The sequence below is a fragment of the Scyliorhinus torazame genome, chromosome 10 (genome assembly GCF_047496885.1).
Source record: "Scyliorhinus torazame isolate Kashiwa2021f chromosome 10, sScyTor2.1, whole genome shotgun sequence".
In the NCBI taxonomy this organism is placed as follows: domain Eukaryota; kingdom Metazoa; phylum Chordata; class Chondrichthyes; order Carcharhiniformes; family Scyliorhinidae; genus Scyliorhinus; species Scyliorhinus torazame.
The window spans coordinates 111,323,853-111,344,997 of record NC_092716.1 but is presented as its reverse complement, the minus strand read 5'-3'; the positions used below and the strand labels follow the sequence as shown (position 1 = coordinate 111,344,997).

The 21,145-nt window shown below is 44.8% G+C and overlaps 1 protein-coding gene across 4 annotated transcripts in view; it reads left to right on the top strand.

Moving 5' to 3' along the window:
* The window catches only part of fcsk (fucose kinase), a 497,568-nt gene that overhangs the window by 373,553 nt on the left and 102,870 nt on the right, over nucleotides 1-21,145 (top strand). For all 4 annotated transcript variants that reach the window (XM_072518609.1, XM_072518607.1, XM_072518610.1 and 1 more), the window contains one exon: nucleotides 19,415-19,512. In XM_072518609.1, coding sequence (XP_072374710.1) covers nucleotides 19,415-19,512 — 98 coding nt within the window. The remainder of the gene's footprint in view (nucleotides 1-19,414; nucleotides 19,513-21,145) is intronic.

The following is a 21,145-nucleotide window of genomic DNA, read 5'->3' as shown; positions in this document are numbered from 1 at the left end:
AAAAATATTGCTTCTACATCCAACTTACAAGTACATCATAAATGTTATCAAACAATACAGAGCAAATGTTTCCTTGAAGCTGCATTGCCCCATTTGCTGTGTTGTCCCTATTTTCCGTTTGTCTAATTGCATCTCCACCAGTATTCCGCACCTTAATTTTCTTACTTATGCCCTCATGTTGCAGTGAAAAGTGTCCTGTATTTCTCCCAGTTTAAAAATGTTCAGGAAGTATATTGGTCAGAATTTCCATATTATTCTTCATGCAAAAACGGAGATGAACAAAACATGGGAGTTATAGGCCAGTCAATTTGATATCAATGATAGGAAAGCATCATAGAAATTTACAGCATGGAAGGAGGCCATTTGGCCCATCAAGTTCACAGTACTGGCAAGTAGCCATCCAGCTTAATTCTACTTTGCAGCTCTTGGTCTGTGCGGCACGATAGCACAGTGGGTAGCACTGCGGCTTCACAGCTCCAAGGTCCCATGTTCGATTCCCGGCTTGGGTCACTGTCTGTGTAGAATCTGCACGTTCTCCCTGTGTCTGCGTGGGTATCCTCCGGGTGCTCCAGTTTCCTCCCACAAGTCCCGAAAGACGTGCTGTTAGATGATTTGGATATTCTGAATTCTCCCTCTGTGTACCCGAACAGGCGCCGGAATGTGGCGACTAGGGGCTTTTCACGAGTGACTTCATTGCAGTGTTAATGTAAGCTTACTTGTGACAATAAAGTTATTATTGTAGGTTACAGTGCATAATGTTACGGTAACAAATTTTATAAGATTGTTATCTTTTAGGATTGACTCTTCAATTTGTGGTAAAATGGAATAGAAAAAGGGGTCATGTGCCCTACTCCAAATTCAGCCTGACAACGAACCTAGTTGTTTGGTTGCTATGGGAAGGTTTAATTCTAGGATAGAATGTGTGTGTAGAGGGTAGCTAATTATCATTTCTATCTGGGTACAGGGCCCAGTCAATATTGTGATCAGCCGAAGAGATGTGCTTTTTGATATGATCCGCCAGCCTTTGGGACATATGGTTCACATCACACCCAACACTGAAATTCATAAACCACATTAGTCATTTGTGAGTTAGGCAGAATATCCTTTTGGCTTAACAGTAGCACCCTGTTAGTAGAAAACACCCCTTGTGCTGCATTGCATGTTAGCAGCATGAAACTGCTAACTGTAACTGTTATGCAATTCTTTTAAGATACCTTAACTTTCCAGGGGTGGCAAAGTGGTTCGCACTGCTGCTTCACAGCTCCAGGGACCTGGGTTCAATTCCGGCCTCAGGTGACTGTGTGGAGTTTGCACTTTTTCCCTGTGGGAAACGCTGCGTGGGTTTCCTCCGGGTGCTCCGGTTTCCTCCCACATTTCAAAGATGTGCAGGTTAGGTGGATTGGCCATAAACTGCCCCTTAGTGCCCAAAAAGGTTAGGTGGGGTTACTGGGTTATGGGGATAGGGTGGAGGCATGGGATTATGTAGGGTGCACTTTGCAAGGGTCGGTACAGATTCGATGGGCCAAATTGCCTCCCTCTGCACTGTAAATTCTATGAGGAAGTCTGGGTCGCGAGGTCTGGAAGTGGTGGCCTTTGGTCCATTCATCAGTGTGCGTGATAGAAAACGAGCAATGATCTGATCGAGGTAACCATTATCCCTCAGGACAGCTTTGATGCACTCTGATTTGTTGCCAAGCTTGCATGGTGAGCAAATTGCTAGAGTCCTATTTACGAGATGATCAATCTTGTAGTGCTGGAAGCTGTAAAAATCCCAACGTGTATATTGACCAGTGAAGGTAGGGGTAGTAGATAACCTGTTAGCGGATTTCTCAACTGGCACGTCGAGGAACCTGCTTTGTTTCAAAGGTGAATTTGAGTGTGGGCTGAAGCTCATTCAGTTATGTAAAGAAATTCTTCTATGCAGCTGTAGATTCAAATATTGCAAACATATCATCCACGTGTCGAAAATACACAAGGGTAGGAGGTCAGGGGTCATTCCATGGAAAGTGCATTTCTCTTGGAAACTGACAAAAGTGTTAGCGGGGGCTGGCCCGAGAGGAATCTCATGGCAACACCGTCTATTTGGACATATGTAGTGTCATTAAAGCTGAATTGAACTGTGCAAGTTGCTAAGTTCATCAGTTCAATGAATACCAGTTTAGCACATCTATATTGCCATGAAATAGTGACACTGCACAAATGTCTAATGCTTCCTTGAACAATACTATAGTCAATAGGTTCACAATGTCGAACGAGCACATGGACACAACATTCTCATTGATATGTAGACCGCACATAGTCTTCAAAAAAGTGAAGCAATCCATCACTGCTATGTGGAATACTCAGAACTGCGTGTGCCAATTTGCTCAACCATTTGGCCAATTCGGATTGTGCAGAACCAGTCACAGATGAGACAGTGTGAAATGGGACATCGTTTTTGGTTGTCTTTGGCAGCCCATACTTGCATGGACAGAGTGAACCACGAGAATGAATCCTATAATTTACGCCACAAGGTAGCTTATTTCTTCCACAGGTTATTAACAAACGTTTTTGTAACATGCTTTTGAGCGGAGTTGTGAGGTCGTGCTTGGTGGCGTGTCCAATGGATAAGATTAGACCTGTCATTAAGAACTTTATGTATTTTGTAAGTATAGTTATGTGCAGGATAAATGAAGCTCCCACAACTCCTACATCTTGAGTAAATCGCAGATTCCCAAACTCTTTGCAAGCTCAAACCACACCCAGGTTTGGCTGCTGGGCGACAAAGGCTTTCCACAAAGTACATGGCTGATGGCATATGTCAGGCGGCCACAAACTCCATCTGAGGAAAAGTACAGCAGTGCTCGTGTCACTATATGAACACGGGAGATCAAACCATTGGCCTGTTCCCATGTCTCAGCAGGTCTGGCAGCATATTCCAGTACACTCCCCAGAATGACTCATGGATCATTGTGGTTTGCTGTGCCCTGCATAACCTGGCACTACAAAGGGGGAGGATTTCCCAGATGATGGGATGGAGGCACTGTACATCTCCACTGAGAATGAGCTTATTGAGAAGGCTGAGGGTGAAGAATCTGAGGCTGCAGGAGAAGAGGCAATAGCACGAGCCACCAGAGTCCAGGAGGATAATGACAAGATGCAGTGATTAAGTTTTCAGGTCACTGGCTTCCATGCTGGGTCCACATTGCTATCCTCCTTATTTCAACCATCCACTTCAATCTGAGACTGAGTAGTTACACATTAGAGTCACCATGCCCTCATGCTTTGAAGGGTGATGAACCCTTAGGAGCATGTTGCCTTGCTGGAATAAGGTACCAACTGCCAGAGGGCCTCCCAGTATCACACATCAGATGTTACAACCTCTTCAAGCACCTCTCCAGTGTCTCAGTCGCTAAGGTAGCCTTCAAGAGACATGAGTTGGAATACAATCCTCAGTGCGATCATAGCTGTGTGCATACAGTCTGACAAGGCAACTGAGGGAGAGCAATATCCAGCTATGGAACAAGCCTTCTGTGTGTCTTCAGTGGTGAGAAAGCGAGACAAGAATTGGGCCAGGACATTCCAGAAGTGCTCAAACCTGCTAATCACACTAAGCCCTCGGTGTTAATTCAGTCCTTGTAACATTGACATCCAGCACTCTCAGCAAGGGTGAACACTGCAGTCAGCCTGACCTTTCACTGGGCATGGAGGACAATCCTCAGATACCTGCCTGCCACACAGGACCATGCTTCCTCGCCGACACAATCATTTTCCCCTGATGGCCAGCTATGGTCCTAGCTAGCCCAAAGTGCAGAGGGTCTAGGGAGCCCTCAAGGTTCAGCTTTGTTGATAACAGAGAACACGGATCAGCTGAATTCCATCCTCACTCCTATCCCATTTCCACCTTCAGCATAGTCACCCCATGTCGCTCACGTATACATATTAAGACCAGGCTCAATAGTTCAAGTGATCCCCAACATATCACCATATGAAATTAGCCTCACAGAGCTTGCTGAATGTTTAGGTGAGGGGGCACAGACCACAACTTATAGCCCAGCACTGCATCCCTGCATATCCATGCCAGTCTTGTGGGTGCAATGCAGACAACACCAAAGTCACTAATGATAAACAATATAGCTTTGAGAACCAGGAAATAACGTATCAACAAGGGTCAGAGCTCAGGAACATTGAGGTGGGATGGTGCGCACAAATATTGGGGAGCTCGGGCAGCACGGCCTCACTGCGCCGAGGTCCCAGGTTCGATCCCGGCTCTGGGTCACTGTCCGTGTGGAGTTTGCACATTCTCCCCGTGCGTGGGTTTCGGCCCCACAACCCAAAGATGTGCAGGGTAGATGTTCCTGCTCATTCAAGTAGCAGGTGGAGGCAGTCTGCTGCCTGCTACATCCTGTTATCTGTGTTCACTTTGGCAGGTGCTCTGTGGAGGACCGAAACCTACAGGGCTTGGGCCTGCTTCGGGTCTCCTGCTACGGGACAGGTGCTCCTTCCTCACTTTGTGGAGCTACAGTAGACGCAGTCACAGGCAGAGGGGATTGGGAAGTTTGGACGCTCCCAGAGACACCTGTGTGAGACTCAGACTGTCTTGATCAACCTTGCTATGTATGAAAATGAAAAAACAATTTTTAAAAAGTTTTTTAAAGTAAAAAATATATATAGTGAGGCAAGAGTTGAAATGTATTTGTCTCGTTTTATTTCATGGGATGTGGGTACCACCAGCAAGGCCGGCATTTGTTGCCCATTCCTAGTTCCCTTGAACTGTGCGGCTTGCTAGACCATTTCAGGAAGCAGTTGAGAATCAACCGCATTGCTGTGGGTCTGGGGTCACTCGTAGGCCAGACCAGGTAAGGATAGCCGATTTCCTTCCCTGAAGAGCATTAGCGAACCAGATAGGTTTTTACAACAATCAAAAATAGCTGCTATTACTGTTCACCGCTACTGAGACTAGCTTTATTTTCCAAATTTATTAACTGAATTTATATCTAATTTTGTAATTAGTCTTCCGAAGGGGGGAGTGGAGTTCAAGGGAGGAGGAGCTACAACTCATTTTAGAGGAAGAGTTATGGAGTGAGTCCCTCCTTAGGATAAATGCTACATTCATCCTGCGCGAGGCTAAGCTTGTTAGAACTTGATTGTGTTTAGGACACATCTCACCAAGGCCAGGATGAGTAGATTCTTCGTGGAGGTCGAGAATAAGTGTGAGTGGTGCTCAATGGGACCTGCTCACTATGCACACATGTTCTGCTCCTGCCCCAAACTTGTGGGCAATTGGAGGTCCTTTTTCTGCACCATATCGGCGGTCCTAAAGCTTGACTGAGAACCCCACCCATTAGACGCTATTTTTGGAGTGTCACATCAACCAGAACTGAGGACAGGTTGGGTGTGGATGCTCTGGCATTTTCTATGCTGTTGGCATGGCGTTGAATACTGCTGAGCTGGAGGCAGGGGACGCCACCCCACTGCCGCTGTGTGGCTGAGTGATTGAATGGAATTCCTGTACTTCGAGAAAGTCACGTTTACGATAAGAGGGTCGATTGATAGGTTGCATCAAAGATGCCGGCCATTCATTTTGCACTTTAAAGAACTGGTCACTGTTAGCTGTTAGTGGAGGGGTACGGGAGAGGGGAGGTCAGTGAGGGGAGTGATTATTCTGAGTAATATTATAGATGTTGGAGTTCATATTACTGTTGCTGCTTGTTCTTTATGATTTATGTGTGGGTTTTGTTGCACTATGCAATAATTTCTACTTTGTTGTTATAATATGTTAAAAATTCAATATAAATAGGTTTTTTTTCAAATTTCCCCTTGGTGTTCAAAGATGTGCAGATTGGGTAGGGGTTACAGGATTACGGGGATAGGGCAGGGGAGTGGGCCTAGGTAGGGTGCTCTTTCAGAGGGTCGGTGCAGACTTGATGGGCCCCAATGGCTTCATTCTGTAGGAGTTCTATGGTGTTAAAAGGTAGCAAGCCTACGGCAGCACGGTGGCGCGGTGGGTTAGCCCTGCTGCCTCACGGCACTGAGAATTCGAGTTCAATACTGGCTCTGGGTCACTGCCCATGTGGAGTTTGCACATTCTCCCCGTGTTTGCGTGGATTTTGCCCCCACAACCCAAAGTTGTGCAGGTTAGGTGGATTGGCCACACTAAATTGCCCCTTAATTGGAAAAAAAATGAATTGGGTACTGCTAATTTATTTTTTTAAAGTAGTTTTTCAGTGTAGTTAGCCTCCAAGTCACTCACCATCCTAACTTGGAAATATATCTACTTTTTTTCCACTGTTGCTGCCCCAAATCCTGGAACTCCCTCCCAAGCAGCACTGTGGGTGTACCTACACCACATGGTCAGTTCAAGAAGACAGCTCACCACCACCTTCTCAAGGTTAATCAGAGATGGGCCATAAATCCGCTGGCCCCAGCCAGTGATGCTTACACCCTGTGTACGGATTTTTTTAAATCGCTATTATAATGTAAGAAACACTCCAGTCACAGTAAGATCCCATGAGCAGCAATGAAATCATCAGTTTTGGAGATGTTGGTGAAGAGATAAAGATTGTCCATGATTCTTTGAAACAACGCTAGGGGTTCTTTCACTTCCATCTGAGCCTTGGGTTAACATCTCATCCGAAAGACGGCACCACTGACAGTGGGGTGCTCCCTCAGTTGCACTTGAGCTCATCCTGGAGGAAGCCATGTTTCCCAACCATCCACATTGTCTGCTTGATTCCAATCACAGTAACACAGACGTACAGCTCTCTAATCTGAAGAGTAAAGTGGAATCAAAGGCACAAACTGTCATTGGTTTTTTTTCCTTCAGTAAATCTTCTCAACCAGACATTTGATACAAAGCAGTTTGAGTTGTGTACATTATCGGCTTTTCCACGGCAGGCAGTAATTTGATAAAGGTGCCCTTCTAATCAAATTCTGCTCTTTAATCTCCCTCAGCTTGAATGTTTCCTGTAACTGAATTGAAAGCCCCTGATCACATTCAGCTCAGTAAGCTGTTTCAGGATTCTGATGATGTCCATTTCCTGTCTAATCCTCTGGAGAGCAGCCCACTGTTTAATCAGCTCTGCTTTGCCTTTACCAAGATTGATGCGTTTCATCCAATGAAAGGTGCTGAGTGATAATCTGGCCGTCTCCGAAAGTTTCAGTGTAGTCTGTCTTAGCTCCCTCGAGAGATGGATGACTGGCCTCCTGTTCAATGGAGAATACACTTCAGCCTGTTTATCACCTACAATACTTTCTGATCAGTCAGCAAGCTTTTTAACTTGGAAATTCGTCTTTGAGTTAGACAAAGGGCTTCAGCATTCATCTTGCAAAACGGCAGCATCATTAGGCTGAAAGACAAAGATGCATTGCTTCCAAACATATCTAGAGAACCATTGATCAAGCTTAAGGTTAAAACTTTCCATCTATTTGCATATACTCAATCTAGGAGAAAGTTGAATCGAAAATAAACACTTGTGCAAAGTGTTTGTCCAGTTAATGAAAATCGTTAAGCCAAAGCAATAATTTGGGCCAATTAAGGGCCAATAAATAACATGATGATACCAGAGGAGGAGGAGGAACTTGCCATCTGACTGACACCCATGTGACCACCATGCTCCTGCTCTGACATCACCGAAACACTGTTCGATAAATCTGACCCTGACACCTACTGTGTGGCGATGTCAATTATTTATTGAGGTAATCAAACCAAGAACAAATTATGGTAATTGCAATGCTTGACCAATAGTTAAAATAACCAACTCCTGCTTGAGCAGGGTTGTAACCTGACTGGCATTTTTTCCTCTGGAACATCAGCCCTCCTACTACTGACCTCTTACAATCACCTGTACTTACAGTGGTCTGAAATCCATGCTCACCTTGCACCTGGAGGTTCAAGGCTTTTTTCAATGTAACAAATTCAGGAAGATAAAGTTGAATGGTTATTTTCAGCTTGATAGGTTAAGATTGGAGGAGAAATAAAGCCACTCTGTGATAAGCGATCATGTGAGCAAGCTGAATTCTTTGAGACAATACTTTGTCCGGAGTACAGTTAACATGGTAATGCTAATCGACTATTAGCACTTTATCCCAACAAGGCCAGTTGATTATACTTGAAAATTGCTGAAAAGCGAGACATGCTGTTGAAGCCCTTCATGTTGTACTCATCAGGACAAAGGCAAGAATGCCAAATTTTAAATGATCACAATTTATACTACAGGAGAAATAATAGCATTTCTATTATGAGGGTCTCTGCATATGAATATATGACATTTTAGCAAGCTTGAGCAAGGAACATTGTAACTGGAGTAGGCCATTCAGCCTGTCAAGCTTTATCGGCCATTGAAGATGATTATGGCTGATTAGACACTTCAATGTCTTTTTCCCACGCTATCCCCATAACCCTTTACATTATTGTTAATCAGAAATCTACCTTAAACATACTTAATGGCTGAACTTCAATGGCCCCCTGAGCTAGAGAATTCCAAAGATTCACAACTCTCTGTGTAAAGCAATCACTCCTCATCTCAATTCTAAGTGGCATCCCCCTTATTTTGAAATTGTGCTCCCTGGTTCTAGACTCCCCAACTAAGGGAAATGTTTTAGCTGCACTTACCCCGTCTATTCCTTGAAGTATTTTGTAGGTTTCAATGAGATCAACTCTCATTCTTTAAAATTTCAACAAATACATGCCCAGTTTGCACAATCTGTCATCATAAGGCAGTACTGCCATCCTGGAACAAGTCTGTTAAACCTACATTGCATCCCCTCTATGGAAATAATATTCTTTCTGAGGTAAGGGGACTAAAATGGCACACTGTACTCCAGGTGCAGTGTAATCAAGCTCCATTTCAATTGAAGCAAGACTTTAGGGCAGCACGGTAGCACAGTGGTTAGCACAGTTGCTTCACAGCTCCAGGGTCGATTCCCGGCTTTGCTCACTGTCTATGCGGAGTCTGCACGTTCTGCCCGTGTGTGCGTGGGTTTCCTCCGGGTGCTCTGGTTTCCTCCCACAGTCCAAAGATGTGCAGGTTAGGTGGATTGGCCATGATAAATTGCTCTTAGTGTCCAAAAAAGTTTAGGTGGGGTTACTGGGTTACGGGGATTGGGTGGAGGCGTGGTTAAGTAGGGTGCTCTTTCCAACAGCCGGTGCAGACTCAATTGGCCAAATGGCCTCCTTCTGCACTGGAAATTCTATGACTTCACTACTCTTGCACTCAAATCCTCTTCTGATAAAGGCTAATATTCCATTAGCCTTGATAATAACTTGCTGCACCTGCATGTTAGCCTTCAGTGACTCGTGGATAAGGACACCCAGGTGCCTTTGTATATCTACACTTTATAATTTATTCCCATTTAAGAAAGTTCCTTCTACTAAAATGGGTTACCTCACATTTTTCCACATTATATTCCATCTGCCATGTTCTTGCCCCCTCACAAAGTCTGTCCAATCCTCCTGCAGCCACAACACTCGTTCGGAGGCCCGCCACCACTTGTCAGTCTATCAGCATCCAGTGGCCCAAGAGGCCTTGCTCTGATTGGCCTATTTGATTTCTCTAAATATTTTCAAACTTTGCGCATTCAAACTGATGTTTGCCAGTCACGTGTCGGCCGCCAGCTTCACAGACCCCTGGGAGCCTTCGTGGACCCCAGTTTGGGAAGACCTGTTATAAAACAAAATCAAAACAAAAAATGCTGGATAAACTCAGCAGGTCTGGCAGCATCTGTGGATAGAGAAACGGAGTTAACATTTCGAGTCCATGTGACCCTGCAAAGAACTAAAGGGGGATAGAAATGTAATGAGTTATATATTTGGAGAGGCGGGCATGTTATTCTCTAAATCTGAATAAAGATTGTAGACTTCCAATTAACACAAATGGGTTTGTTCTGTTTCCAGAGCTTAACTAGATGTAATACAGTCAAGAGGTATGACCAGTGAAGCTAAGGTAAACTGCCTATGCTGAGCTGTCTCTGTCTGCTGCTGCTCACTAACCCTGTGCTTCTGAAAGAGGCGGATCCTCCCTTGGGCTGGACCCTTTATACCCGTCTCTGATGCTGCCCTCTAGTGATGCTGTGGCTGTTACATCTGTACTGTCGTGCCTGGTGTATGTGCAGATGTATGTACAGATGTACAGATCACTACATCCCCCCCCCCCTTTTATTTGACATGTTTTCTAGACTGGCCTCAAGAAAACTGTACGTAACAAGTGGTGAGAATATGCAAATCTGCACACTGTGAAAATGATAAAAGTACAGAAACAATTAACTGTGTTATGAGTCCATCGTGAGAAATGTCCATATTCGTCTTGCGCGTGTGTCGAAGTGTCATTACAAATCTAGCCGGTCGGGTGCCTTACGGCTTCTGCTGCAGCGTCTTAACGGTGGTAGTAGGGATGATGGTTTGATGTCATCAAGAGTACTGTCTGGCGTTGTGTGGCGAGGAACGTCCTGTGGACAAATGGACTCGGTCCAGTGTGGGAAATACTGGCGTTATAGGTCGAATCTCTAATAGATCCCTGCGGTTACGGCGCAAAAGTACTCCCGCTGATGATTTGACAATGTAGGACCGCGGTGGCTCCTGTCTGATCACCGTGGCTAGCTCAGACCATCCGCCTTCTGGATCCCTGATTCTGACGATGTCACCTATTGTCAGTGGCTTAAGTGGGATTGCATGTTGATCGTAGTATCGTTTTTGTTTGGAGTGGAGTGTCTGCATTTTGTTGAGAACCGGTGCATTGCCGGGGTCTCGGAACTGCATTGCCGGTAGGCATGTCCGGATGTCTCTGCCGAAGAGCATTTGCGCTGGCGACAGTCCTGAGCTTAATGGGGTTGCTCGGTACGATAACAGAGCTAGGTTGATGTCGGAACGTGACTCGGTTGCCTTGCTGATGAGTTGTTTAATGATGTGGACACCTTTTCCCCTGTTCCATTTGATTGTGGGTAGCGATTCTGTGGTGCACCATTGTCTGATCTCGGCTTTTTCCTGTGTTTGTGGTATTGACTCAGTATGTCATCGTTCGTGAAAGCTGTTTTGCTTGTTTGTTCTGGAGCAGATGTGAATTTGTGAGATTCTTTATCATGCCATGGCATGTTTGTAATCTTGTCATTGTTTCGCAGTGTACTGTGGCATTGTCCTTCATGTGCAGAGTTGTACCATGTTGTATAGGTCGTTGTTTCATTGTTGTTGTTTTGGTCGTTTCTCTCTTTGTTGTTTTCATTGTCGTTCTTGTTGTTGCTTTTGTCGTTTCTGTCTTGGTTGTTTTCGTTGGTGCTCTTGTTGTCATTCTTGTTCTTTTTGTCGCGCTTGTTGATTCTGTTTACGTTGTTTTCGCTTTTATTCTTGTTCTTTTTCTTGTCGTGCTTGTTGTTTCTGGGATGCTTCTTGTTGCTTTTGTCGTTCTTGTTGCACTGCATGTTGTTTTTGTTGTTGCTGTTGTTGTTCTTGTTTCTGCTGTGCTTCTTGTGGTTTTTGTTGTTCTTGTTGCGCTCAATGAGTGTGCCATGTGGATGATTTGAGTCATTATCACAGTTATTGGTGTCAGTGTCCTTTGTGGAATCTGCTACATTGAGCGTTTCTTCTTGAGAATTGTGAGAATGATCTGATGTTGCATTGATGTTGGTGACATCAGTCATTTGTGGTGGATTCGATTCCTCTTCTTTGCTTACTTGATTCTCCTCTTCTAGAGTCATTTCTGGTTCACTTGAATCATCACTGATTTCTTGGTGCTCCTCTTTTGGAGTCATTTCAGGTTAATTTGAATCATCATTGATCTCTTTGTGCTCCTTTTCTGGAGTCAAAATCTTCGAGATTTCTATTGACCTGGTCTCTCTGGACTCTTGGTGCTCCTCTTCTGGAGTCAAAATCTTCAAGATTTCATTTGACGTGGTCCCTCTGGACTCATGAGTAGCTGTCGTCTGATTATTGAGTGCTTCTGTGCAAACTAGCTGAGATATATCAGTCTCGCTGTGATCCTGCACAGCCTGTATGGGAATTGTGATTTCTTTGTCACTTGTCTCACATACAGTGGGTAGACATTCTGTGTCTTCTTGTTAGTTAAATGAGCTGGGTAGCCTTTCATAGTCTTCTCCTGGTGGCTCAAATAAGCTGGGTAGACTGTCATGGTCTTGTTCATGCATGGCATTCGCTATGGAGTGTTTACTTGCTTCCATTTTTGAGTCTGTCACCAAGCTGTTTGTGGAGGCTTGCGTTGCTCTCTTTGTGGAGGCTTGCGTCGCTCTCTTTGTGGAGTCCTTCATCGCTCTCTCTGTGGAGTTTGTCATCACTCTCTCTGTGGAGTCTGTCATTGTTCTCTTTGTGGAGTCGTGCAGTGTTCACGCTGTAGAGTTGATCTGTGCTCTCTCAACGGAGTCGTTCAGTGCTCTCTGTGTGGCGTCGTCTTCGTCTTGGGTATTGCTGTCATCCAGTGTATCGGCGATCTGCCATGGCACCATGGTATTGGATTCATCTATCATGAGAAGAGTCGTATTGAGCTTTTCAACCGTGTTGCTGATGCTGTGGATCAGGATCTCCGAATAACTCAGCCATGTCTGAGGAGTATTGTGTGTATTGTTCAATGGACAAATCATCGCTTTTTGTTTCGGAGTTGTGATCATTCTCTTCATGTTCAATGAACAAATCATCTTCTTGTGTGGAGGCTGGGACCCTTCGTGGTGCATGGACCGCTCTCTGTTTCTTGGCGTCAGGCCGCAGCATAATCCTGCACTCACGAGTTGGGATGTCATATATGCTGGGCTGAAGATTCCCCATTCCGAAGAACTCATCATCGAGGTCTTCACAGTACAACACCTCTAGTTAAGGTTCGGATTTGGTCCTGGGGTAGCCATCTCCCAAGATGAAATCTTCGTCTGAGTCGTATTCTACAAGGACCATATCATCTTCTAGGGCGGTGCTAACTGCTTGTTCCAGGGTGTTGCAAAAGTTATCTTCAACTGCTGGTGCAAGTTCAGGCATTGTTCTGTCTTTTGAGGCAAGAAAATTGGGTTTTGCAGCTTTAAATTTCTTTTTGTTCATTTTTGCGCATTTCCCTTTTAAGTGGGCATGGCCCTGGTTCTCTGACGTCGTGACGCTCGTGACTTCATGCATAGGACTCGATTGCCCATGCGCACTCCGAGTTTCCTGTGCTGTGCGCTCTTTTCGCAACTGCGCATGTGCGGCTCCTTTCTCTAGATGGATGCCGCTCAGAACCTCCATCTTCCTCTGATTCAACCCTGCCTCCACCTCGTGATGAGTGTTTGTGCCATTTTTACCGTTTTTGTTTTCTAAATGATGATTCTGTGTTTGTAGAGACTCAAAGTATTGATTTTGTTTTTGTTCATAAGCAAGGCATTTTTGTATAGCGAATTCTAGAATTAGATACTTATTTTGTGAAAGCTCTTCCCTCAAATTTTTATCAGACAGTCCAAAAATGTATTGATCCTTTAACATAGTGTCTCTGAAATCAGCATAATTACAGCCTTGTGGTATTAACTTTAGATTTGTAATAAAATCAGTGATTGGCCCTCCGTTTCTCTGACAAGAGTTAAATCTTGCCAGCATCTCACCAGACTGACTGTTACAGCGTTCATCAAATTTTTTTTTGATTATTACTTCTAGTTTGGTGTTGTCCTCACCATCTAAGTAATCGCAGATTTCTCTAGCTTCATGCCCTTCTATTGAATGTAGTAGGGCTATTTTCATTGCGTCAGAGGCAGTGCTTAAATCATTAGCTGTGATAAATATTTGGAACAGCTGTTCAAACATTTTCCAGTTATAACTTAAATTACCGGTTGTTTCCAGCTGCCATGGACTTCCAACAAGTTCCATTGAATCAGTTAGTCGCGAGGATCCATTTGCTGCGAAGTCTTCCACAGTCGAATATCCGGTTTAAGTTTTTCTTCTCTTGCTGGTGTCTAGCTAGCTTTCTGAAATCACACCTGGTACCATATGTTATTCTCTAAGTCTGAATAAAGATTGTAGACTTCCAGTTAACACAAATACTTTATTCAGTGGGTTTGTTCTGTTTCCAGAGCTTAACTAGATATAATACAGTCAAGAGGTATGACCAGTGAAGCTAAGGTAAACTGCCTATGCTGAGCTGTCACTGTCTGCTGCTGCTCACCAGCCTTGCGCTTCTGAAAGAGGCGGATCCTCCCTTGGGCTGGACCCTTTATACCCGTCTCTGATGCTGCCCTCTAGTGATGCTGTGCTTGTTACATCTGTCTGTAGTGCCTGGTGTATGTGCACATGTATGTACAGATGTACAGATCACTACAGAGGGTAGTGCCGAATAGAAGGTCAGGGATTTGTTGGAGCTGAGGAGAGATGGGCATAAGACGAGGCGGGGCGGGGGTGTTAATGGTGGCATTAAGGACTGAAGAAGTGATAATAGTTGCATAAAGGTAAGATAGTAGAAGTATTAATAGCGAAAAAAGGTCAGTGCTCAGTGGCAGCAAAACTGAAAAACAAAAGACAGATGGTCCTATGGGGGAGGGCAGGGGATTGTATTGGAGTAGCAAAAGAAAACTAAAATCAAATAAAAGGGGTTTAAATCGCAGTCTAAAGTTGTTGAACTCAATGGTGATGTGGTTAATCGGAATATTTTAAAATGTGTTTTTTTTATTAAGCATTTTATAATAAATACAAAACCATAATACAAAACAAGCAACCAAACACAGCAGCATCAACCTCCCCTGAACACCTGACGGTAACTAGCTCTTTAAAGAACAAATAAAAGATCGCCATCTTTTGTAGAACCCCTCAATTGCACCCCTTAACGTGTATTCAACTTTCTCAAGATGCAAGAACTCCATGAGAGCCCCTAGCCACACTGAGGTACTGGGTGGAACAGCTGACCACCACTCCAACACAACCCGCCTGCGAGTGATCAATGTGGCGAAGGCTTCGACATCTGCCCTGCACCCGTCCACAACTCCGGCACGTCTGACAACCCAAATATGGCTGCTCGGGGACTGGGCTCCAAATTCATCTGTAAAATCTCCAATATGATGCTGAAGGAGATCCTAAATCTCACCAGCTCAGGACATGGTCAGAACATAAGCACATGGTTTGCCTGGCCCCTCCCACAGTGTTCACACTTAACCTTGCACCCCCTCAAACAACCGACTCAACCTAGCCCCGGTACGCCTGGTGTACCACCTTCAACTGTATCTACCCCAGTCTCACGCACGATGCAGTGGCATTACCCCTCCTCTATCGCATCCCCCACCTCCTCTTCCCACCAGGGTTGCAGTATCCTCCTGTAAATTCTCAAGGCATTCCCCTCTTCTAGTCCCGCGAGCGTCTGAACCTGTTCCAACAGTGAGGATGGTGGCACTACCGTAAACAACGGAAATCCTTCCTTGCAAAGTCCCTCACCTGCAGATATCTAAAGCTTTCCACCCGCGAAAACCCAAACTTCCAGGCATACAACCGCTCCTCCAGAAACAAGTCCCCCATGCCATCCACCCCCATATCCACCCAGCCCCAAAACCTGGCATCCAGTCTTGCCAGTTCACACATATGATTATCACAAATCGGCACCTGCTCTGACATCCCACCTAATTTAAAATGCTGCTGAAATTGACGCCAGATTTTCCACATCGCAACCACCACCAGATTACCCGAATGCTTCCCTGAGAGAACAGCAGCGCCAGTGCCCTTATATGAGCCCGACTCCATCCTCACCCACACTGCCTCCTGATACCCACACCAACTCAACACCTTCTCCGCGTTCGCCGCCCAATAGTATTAGATGAAGCTCGGCAACACCAAACCCCCGAAAGCCAGTCCCTTTGCAGGACCCGTTTGACAAATCCTAGCAACCTTACCTGACAAAATAAGGGACGAATCAGCCTCTCCACACCCACAATTAACTTCTTTGGCAAAAAAAACCCAAGCATTGGCATAAGAACAGAAAACATGGCAAAATGTTCATCTTTACTGACGGCACTTGGCCTACCAAGGACAGAGGAGGCTATCCCACCTCTGTAGGTCTGCCTTAACCCTACCAACCAGACTCGTAAAATTTAACTTAGGAAGCCGAACCCGATCCCATACGACCTCCACCCCTTATATGTAATCATCTCTCATCGCACAACTCCCACTCCTATTTACATGCGAACTACAGTTTGCTAGCAAGGTATCTCTCTCTCTCCTCCCTCCCCCCCCACCCTCCCACCCCACTGCAGAAAAGCACTTCATCAGCCTCGGACCCTCAAGCAGCACCACGATCCGCAGGTTCTGCCACCTGTTTTCCAGGTCTTCAACCTTTGCTCTCAGGCCCTCAATACTGTCCTCCACCTTCAAGAGCTCATCTTCCAAAGAAGCGATCCGGTCACTTTGCCTCGAGAGCGCTGCCTTCACCCCTTTCAACACCTCACCATACTCCCGCACCATCTCTAATGTCTTCCAATCGCCTCCCTCATTGGGGCCAACGGGTTTTCCACTGACTGCTTAAGACTCTCCAGCATTGCCCTCCCACGCTGCTCGAAATGCTTGCTGAATTGCTTCTCAAACTAAGTCGCCATCACCTCCGCCAGCATTTCCGTTGTTACCAGAGCGGCCCCATCTGGAGAGCTCACCTCCGCCATCTTTCCTCCCACCGCACTCCTCAATGGACTCAACCCTGCCAGCGGACTAGCACTCGCACCTTTCTTCAACGTATTCTTTCTTTGATTTTTAGACATCTTTTCATAACTAACGTTCAATTGGGAAAATTTCCAATCATATTCTCCCCAAAATATGGTTGAAGAGAGACAAAAAGCGAGGACTTTGGCGGGGTCTACCCAACGTGCGACCTCCTCTTACATGTCGCCACCGGAATTCCTGCTTAATCAGAAGATGAGGTGCTGTATTTTCAGCTTCACTGGAGCTTTGTAGCAGATCATGGATGGACATGTGGGCATGAGAACAAGGTCTAAGTTTGAAATGGCTAGCGACCAGATGGTTGGCGTCAGACTTGAGGACAGAGTGAAGATTTTCCTCAAAGCAGTCACCAGTCCACGTTTAGCCTCCTGAATGTAGAGGAGACTGTATTGGAAGCAGTGAATACGATAGACCAAATTGAAGGAGGTGCAAGTGAATCGCTGCTTCACCTGAAAGGAGTGTTTGTGCCCTTGGACAGTGAGGAGGGAGGAGGTAAAGGGGCAATGGTTGCACCTTCTGTGATTGCAAGCGAAGGTGCCGTGAGAGGGGGTTGAAGGGTTGGGGGTGATGGAGGAGTGGGTCAGGGTGTCATGGAGGGAGTGGTCCCTGCAGAATGCTAAGAGGTTTTTATTATTTTTTTTAAAGAATGTTTTTTATTGGGATTTTTATGCATGGTATATTTACAGATGTACACATAGAGAAACCAAAAAGAGATAACGAACACACTCCGTGCCTAAAAAACCAAGGGGTGGGAAAATAAAAACTGGGGAAGTGTATTTACATAGAAGCAACGGAGAGACAATTACGTTATGCATGTCATGGGGGGGCCCTTCTTTTCTGTTTTTTTTAAAGAAGAAAATACATACAGAACAAACAAAACAAAACTAGGTGGGCGGGGCGCCTGGCCGGCGACCCTGATGTTACTTGCTTCTCCTGGTTAGTTTTCGCTGTTGTTTGTTTGCCTCCGCCTCGGCCGTCCTAACTGGGGAGGTTGAGGAAAAGATGTGTTTAGTGGTGGCATCATGCTGGAATTGGTGGAAGTGGTGGAGGGTAATCCTTTGAATACGGAAGCTGGAGGGGTGAAAATGAGGAAAAGAGGGACCCTGTCATGGATCTGGGAGGAAAGGGTATGAGGGCAGAGGTGCAGGAGGTGGAATCTTGGTTGATGGAAAAGTCAGGCATGTCAGAAGCGCTGTTTCAAAAATGACATAATTGGAACAGATGCAGCAGAGGCAGAGAAACTGGAGTCCTTACAGGGAGCGGAATGTGAGGAGCTGTAGTCGCAGTAGCTGTGGGGAGCTGATAGGTTTGTAATGAATATTGTCATGTGAGAGTACCTTTAAGAAATGGGTGTTTAAGAAATGTATCTTTAAGAAATGGGTGTTTATCAGTGATGTCGCGTGTGGGTGGAGCTGGGCTGTCTGTCAGCTTTTTACTTTAATTTTAGACTGTTTGCTGCAGGTTGTGTTTTAGTTTCGTTTTCAGTGTTGGAGCTGAAGCCAGACAAAGCAGGTGTACTGCTGTCTCGCTGCCATCAAAAGACTATCTCTTGATCATTTGGTGAATTCAGAATTATAAATGTTCTCAGTAGTGAATGTAAGCCTAATGTGCTTCTGTTAAAAGGTGTTTATTATGTCTTCTGGATGTTGTTTGGGAAGTTATTAAGGATTACTTAGTGTTGTAGTCTTTGTGGGTTGTAATTGAATTAATGGTTGCTAAGATGTTCACTGTATGTTTTAAAAAGGTTAACTTGAGTTCATGGTCTTTCTATCGCCAGAAGTGGAGGCAAAGAGGTCAAGGAAGCGAAGGAAAGTGTCGGAGATAGACCACGTGAAGATGAGTGAGGGGTGGAAATTTCAGCAAAACTGATCAATGTTTCCAGGCCCAGATGAGAGCAATAAAGTGGCACCAATATAGTCGTTGATGTAACACAGAAAAGATGTGGGAGAGGGCCTGAGGAGTACTGGAACAAGGAATGTTCCACATAACGCACAAAAAGACAGATATAACTGAGGCCCGTGAGGCTACCCAGAGTCACATCTTATTATTTACAGGAAGTGAGATACGTTATGTAGACTTGGAACGTTAATTTTGTGTCTCCACAGTTGCTCAGACCTGCTGCGTCTATGCAGCATTTTCTGAGTTTATTTCAGATTTCCAGCATCCGCAGTATTTCCCTTGTATTATAAAACAAAATCTCCTTTCACATTTGCAGCCTGAATATTGCAATTCTGAGCATCATGTTTTAAAAAAGATGTCAAGACCGTGGAGAGGATGCAGTGGAAATTTACCAGAATGATGGCAGGTTTTAATTATCTGGAGAAGCTAGGATTGTTCTTAGAATAGAGAAAATTAGGGCGGATTGGACCATCAAAATTGAGGGATTAACAGTGTATAGGAAGAAACTGTTTCTGCTGATAGAAGAACTGGCACAGGCAAGTTAGCCTGAAAATGGCCTTCTTCTGTGTTGTATGAGTCTGAGTAACAAATGAAGAATCCCCCACCCCCTGGAGTGTGAACATCAGTCTCATTTCCTCCCTGCCAAGGGTGTACTAAGGCCTGTACTGGCCATGTACTGCCCTGTCCGAGATCATCTCACTTGGTGCATGACATGTAAAGGCCTAAATCCTGCCAAGCTTGTACCATGTCCTATGATGCTGCTGCATCATAAATGTTTGAGGCAGAAACTTAATGGCAGTTTTGCATACATTTGATGAAATATGTTTGATTTAGATTGCTTGTGCAGTAGTGTGTTATTGTAATGGTCCTTAAATGTTCTGGTTCTTTTTCTAGATATTTGCTGGGAAGGATTCAGTGGTGTCAAAGTGGTGTCTGTCCCCGGCACAGTCAGTTATGCCAGAAATCATGGTGTCTACCTCATCGACGAGGAGGTAAGAATCCTCACTGCATACTGCTGTAAGAATAATAACATTTTACAACCGAACTCTTAACTCCAACCAAATATCAAGTCTGCAGAAACAAGGCATTCAGCCCAACTGGTCTGTGCAGGCACTTATGCTTCACATGAGTCTTCTCCCATCCTTCTTCAGCTCACCCCATCAGCAAACCTTTCTATTCTTTCCACTCTTGCATTTATTAACTTCCCGATAAATACATCTATGCTTCCCTTCATGTGGAATAGAGTTCCACATTCTTACTACTCTTTGAATAAAGAAGTTTCCCCTGACATTCCTATTGGATTTATTAGTAACCATCTTATATTGATGGCCTTCAGGCTTTGTCTCCACAGCGCGTAGAAACGGTTCCTCCACATCTACCCGATCTAACCTTTGTATTATCTTCAAACACCTCTATCAAGTCACCCTCCTGTCTTTTTTCTAGATTGAAGAGCTCCAGCCTGTTCGATCTTTCCTGATAGTTCTGGTACCATCCTTTTCAACCTTTTTCATGCCTTCTCCAGTGCCTCTATTAAAAGTGATGTGAATTTCCCAGTGATTAACGCAAAGGATCACACACACGAAGATTTCATATGTTATGACTTTTACTGCACAAACAAACTAAAATCAACATTGACTCAACATTACTTAGTAGGCAAGTAATACCTTTAGCTAGAAACAAAGACATTTCCCATTAACTAACTGGCACAATCAAAACCTCATGCTATGTTCATGCATTTCACCCACTTTCAGAGAAATGTTGTCTTCTGTTTAAAGTCTCGATCTCTTCCAGGTTTTAACAGGATTTCTGCTCATTGCCCCACCAGGTTGAATCTTCTTTTTTATAAATGTTTTTTATTGGGTTTTTGAACAAAGTATATTTACAGTTATGCACACACAATAAAATATATGTATATATAGAAGAGAACATTTAAAAATTACAATAAAAAGACTGATATGATATTGTGCACTAGCTCAACAACAGCAACTCTGTACAGTTAGCAATATTATGTTTAACAAATAAGTAGGCACCTGTTTAGGTGGGGGGGTACTGGGGAGGTACATATACATTTGGGTGCTGGAGAAACAATTACATTAGTTATGTCCAATACAGAGAGGGCAATACGAGAATAGATCTGGTGTTGGTGTTGTTACTTGCTTCTCCCGGATGGTTTTCGCTGTCGTTGTCGTCACGCGTTCCCCTCTGCTTCAGCCGTTCGTCCCGTCTTTCGCCCGTATGTTCCTTGCTGTCTGTTACTGAATTTGGCAAGTTTGTTGTCGTTTCCCGTGCTTTCCTTCCGGCTATCATTCCCTTGCCACCCCTCCCCTATCTGGTTCCCCTCTATTGTTCCCTGTCTCCTCCCTCTTCTCCTTCTCCTTTGGTTCGCCTTTCTTTTCTCTTAGGTTTAGCTGTTCTCCTCCCCTCACTCCCCCCCCCCCCAACCCCCACCCGGAACAATTGGGTGTATCATAGAATTTACAGTGCAGAAGGAAGCCATTCGGCCCATCGAGTCTGCACCGGCTCTTGGAAAGAGCACCCTACCCAAGGTCAACACCTCCACCCTATCCCCATAACCCAGTAACCCCACCCAACACTAAGGGCAATTTTGGACACTAAGGGCAATTT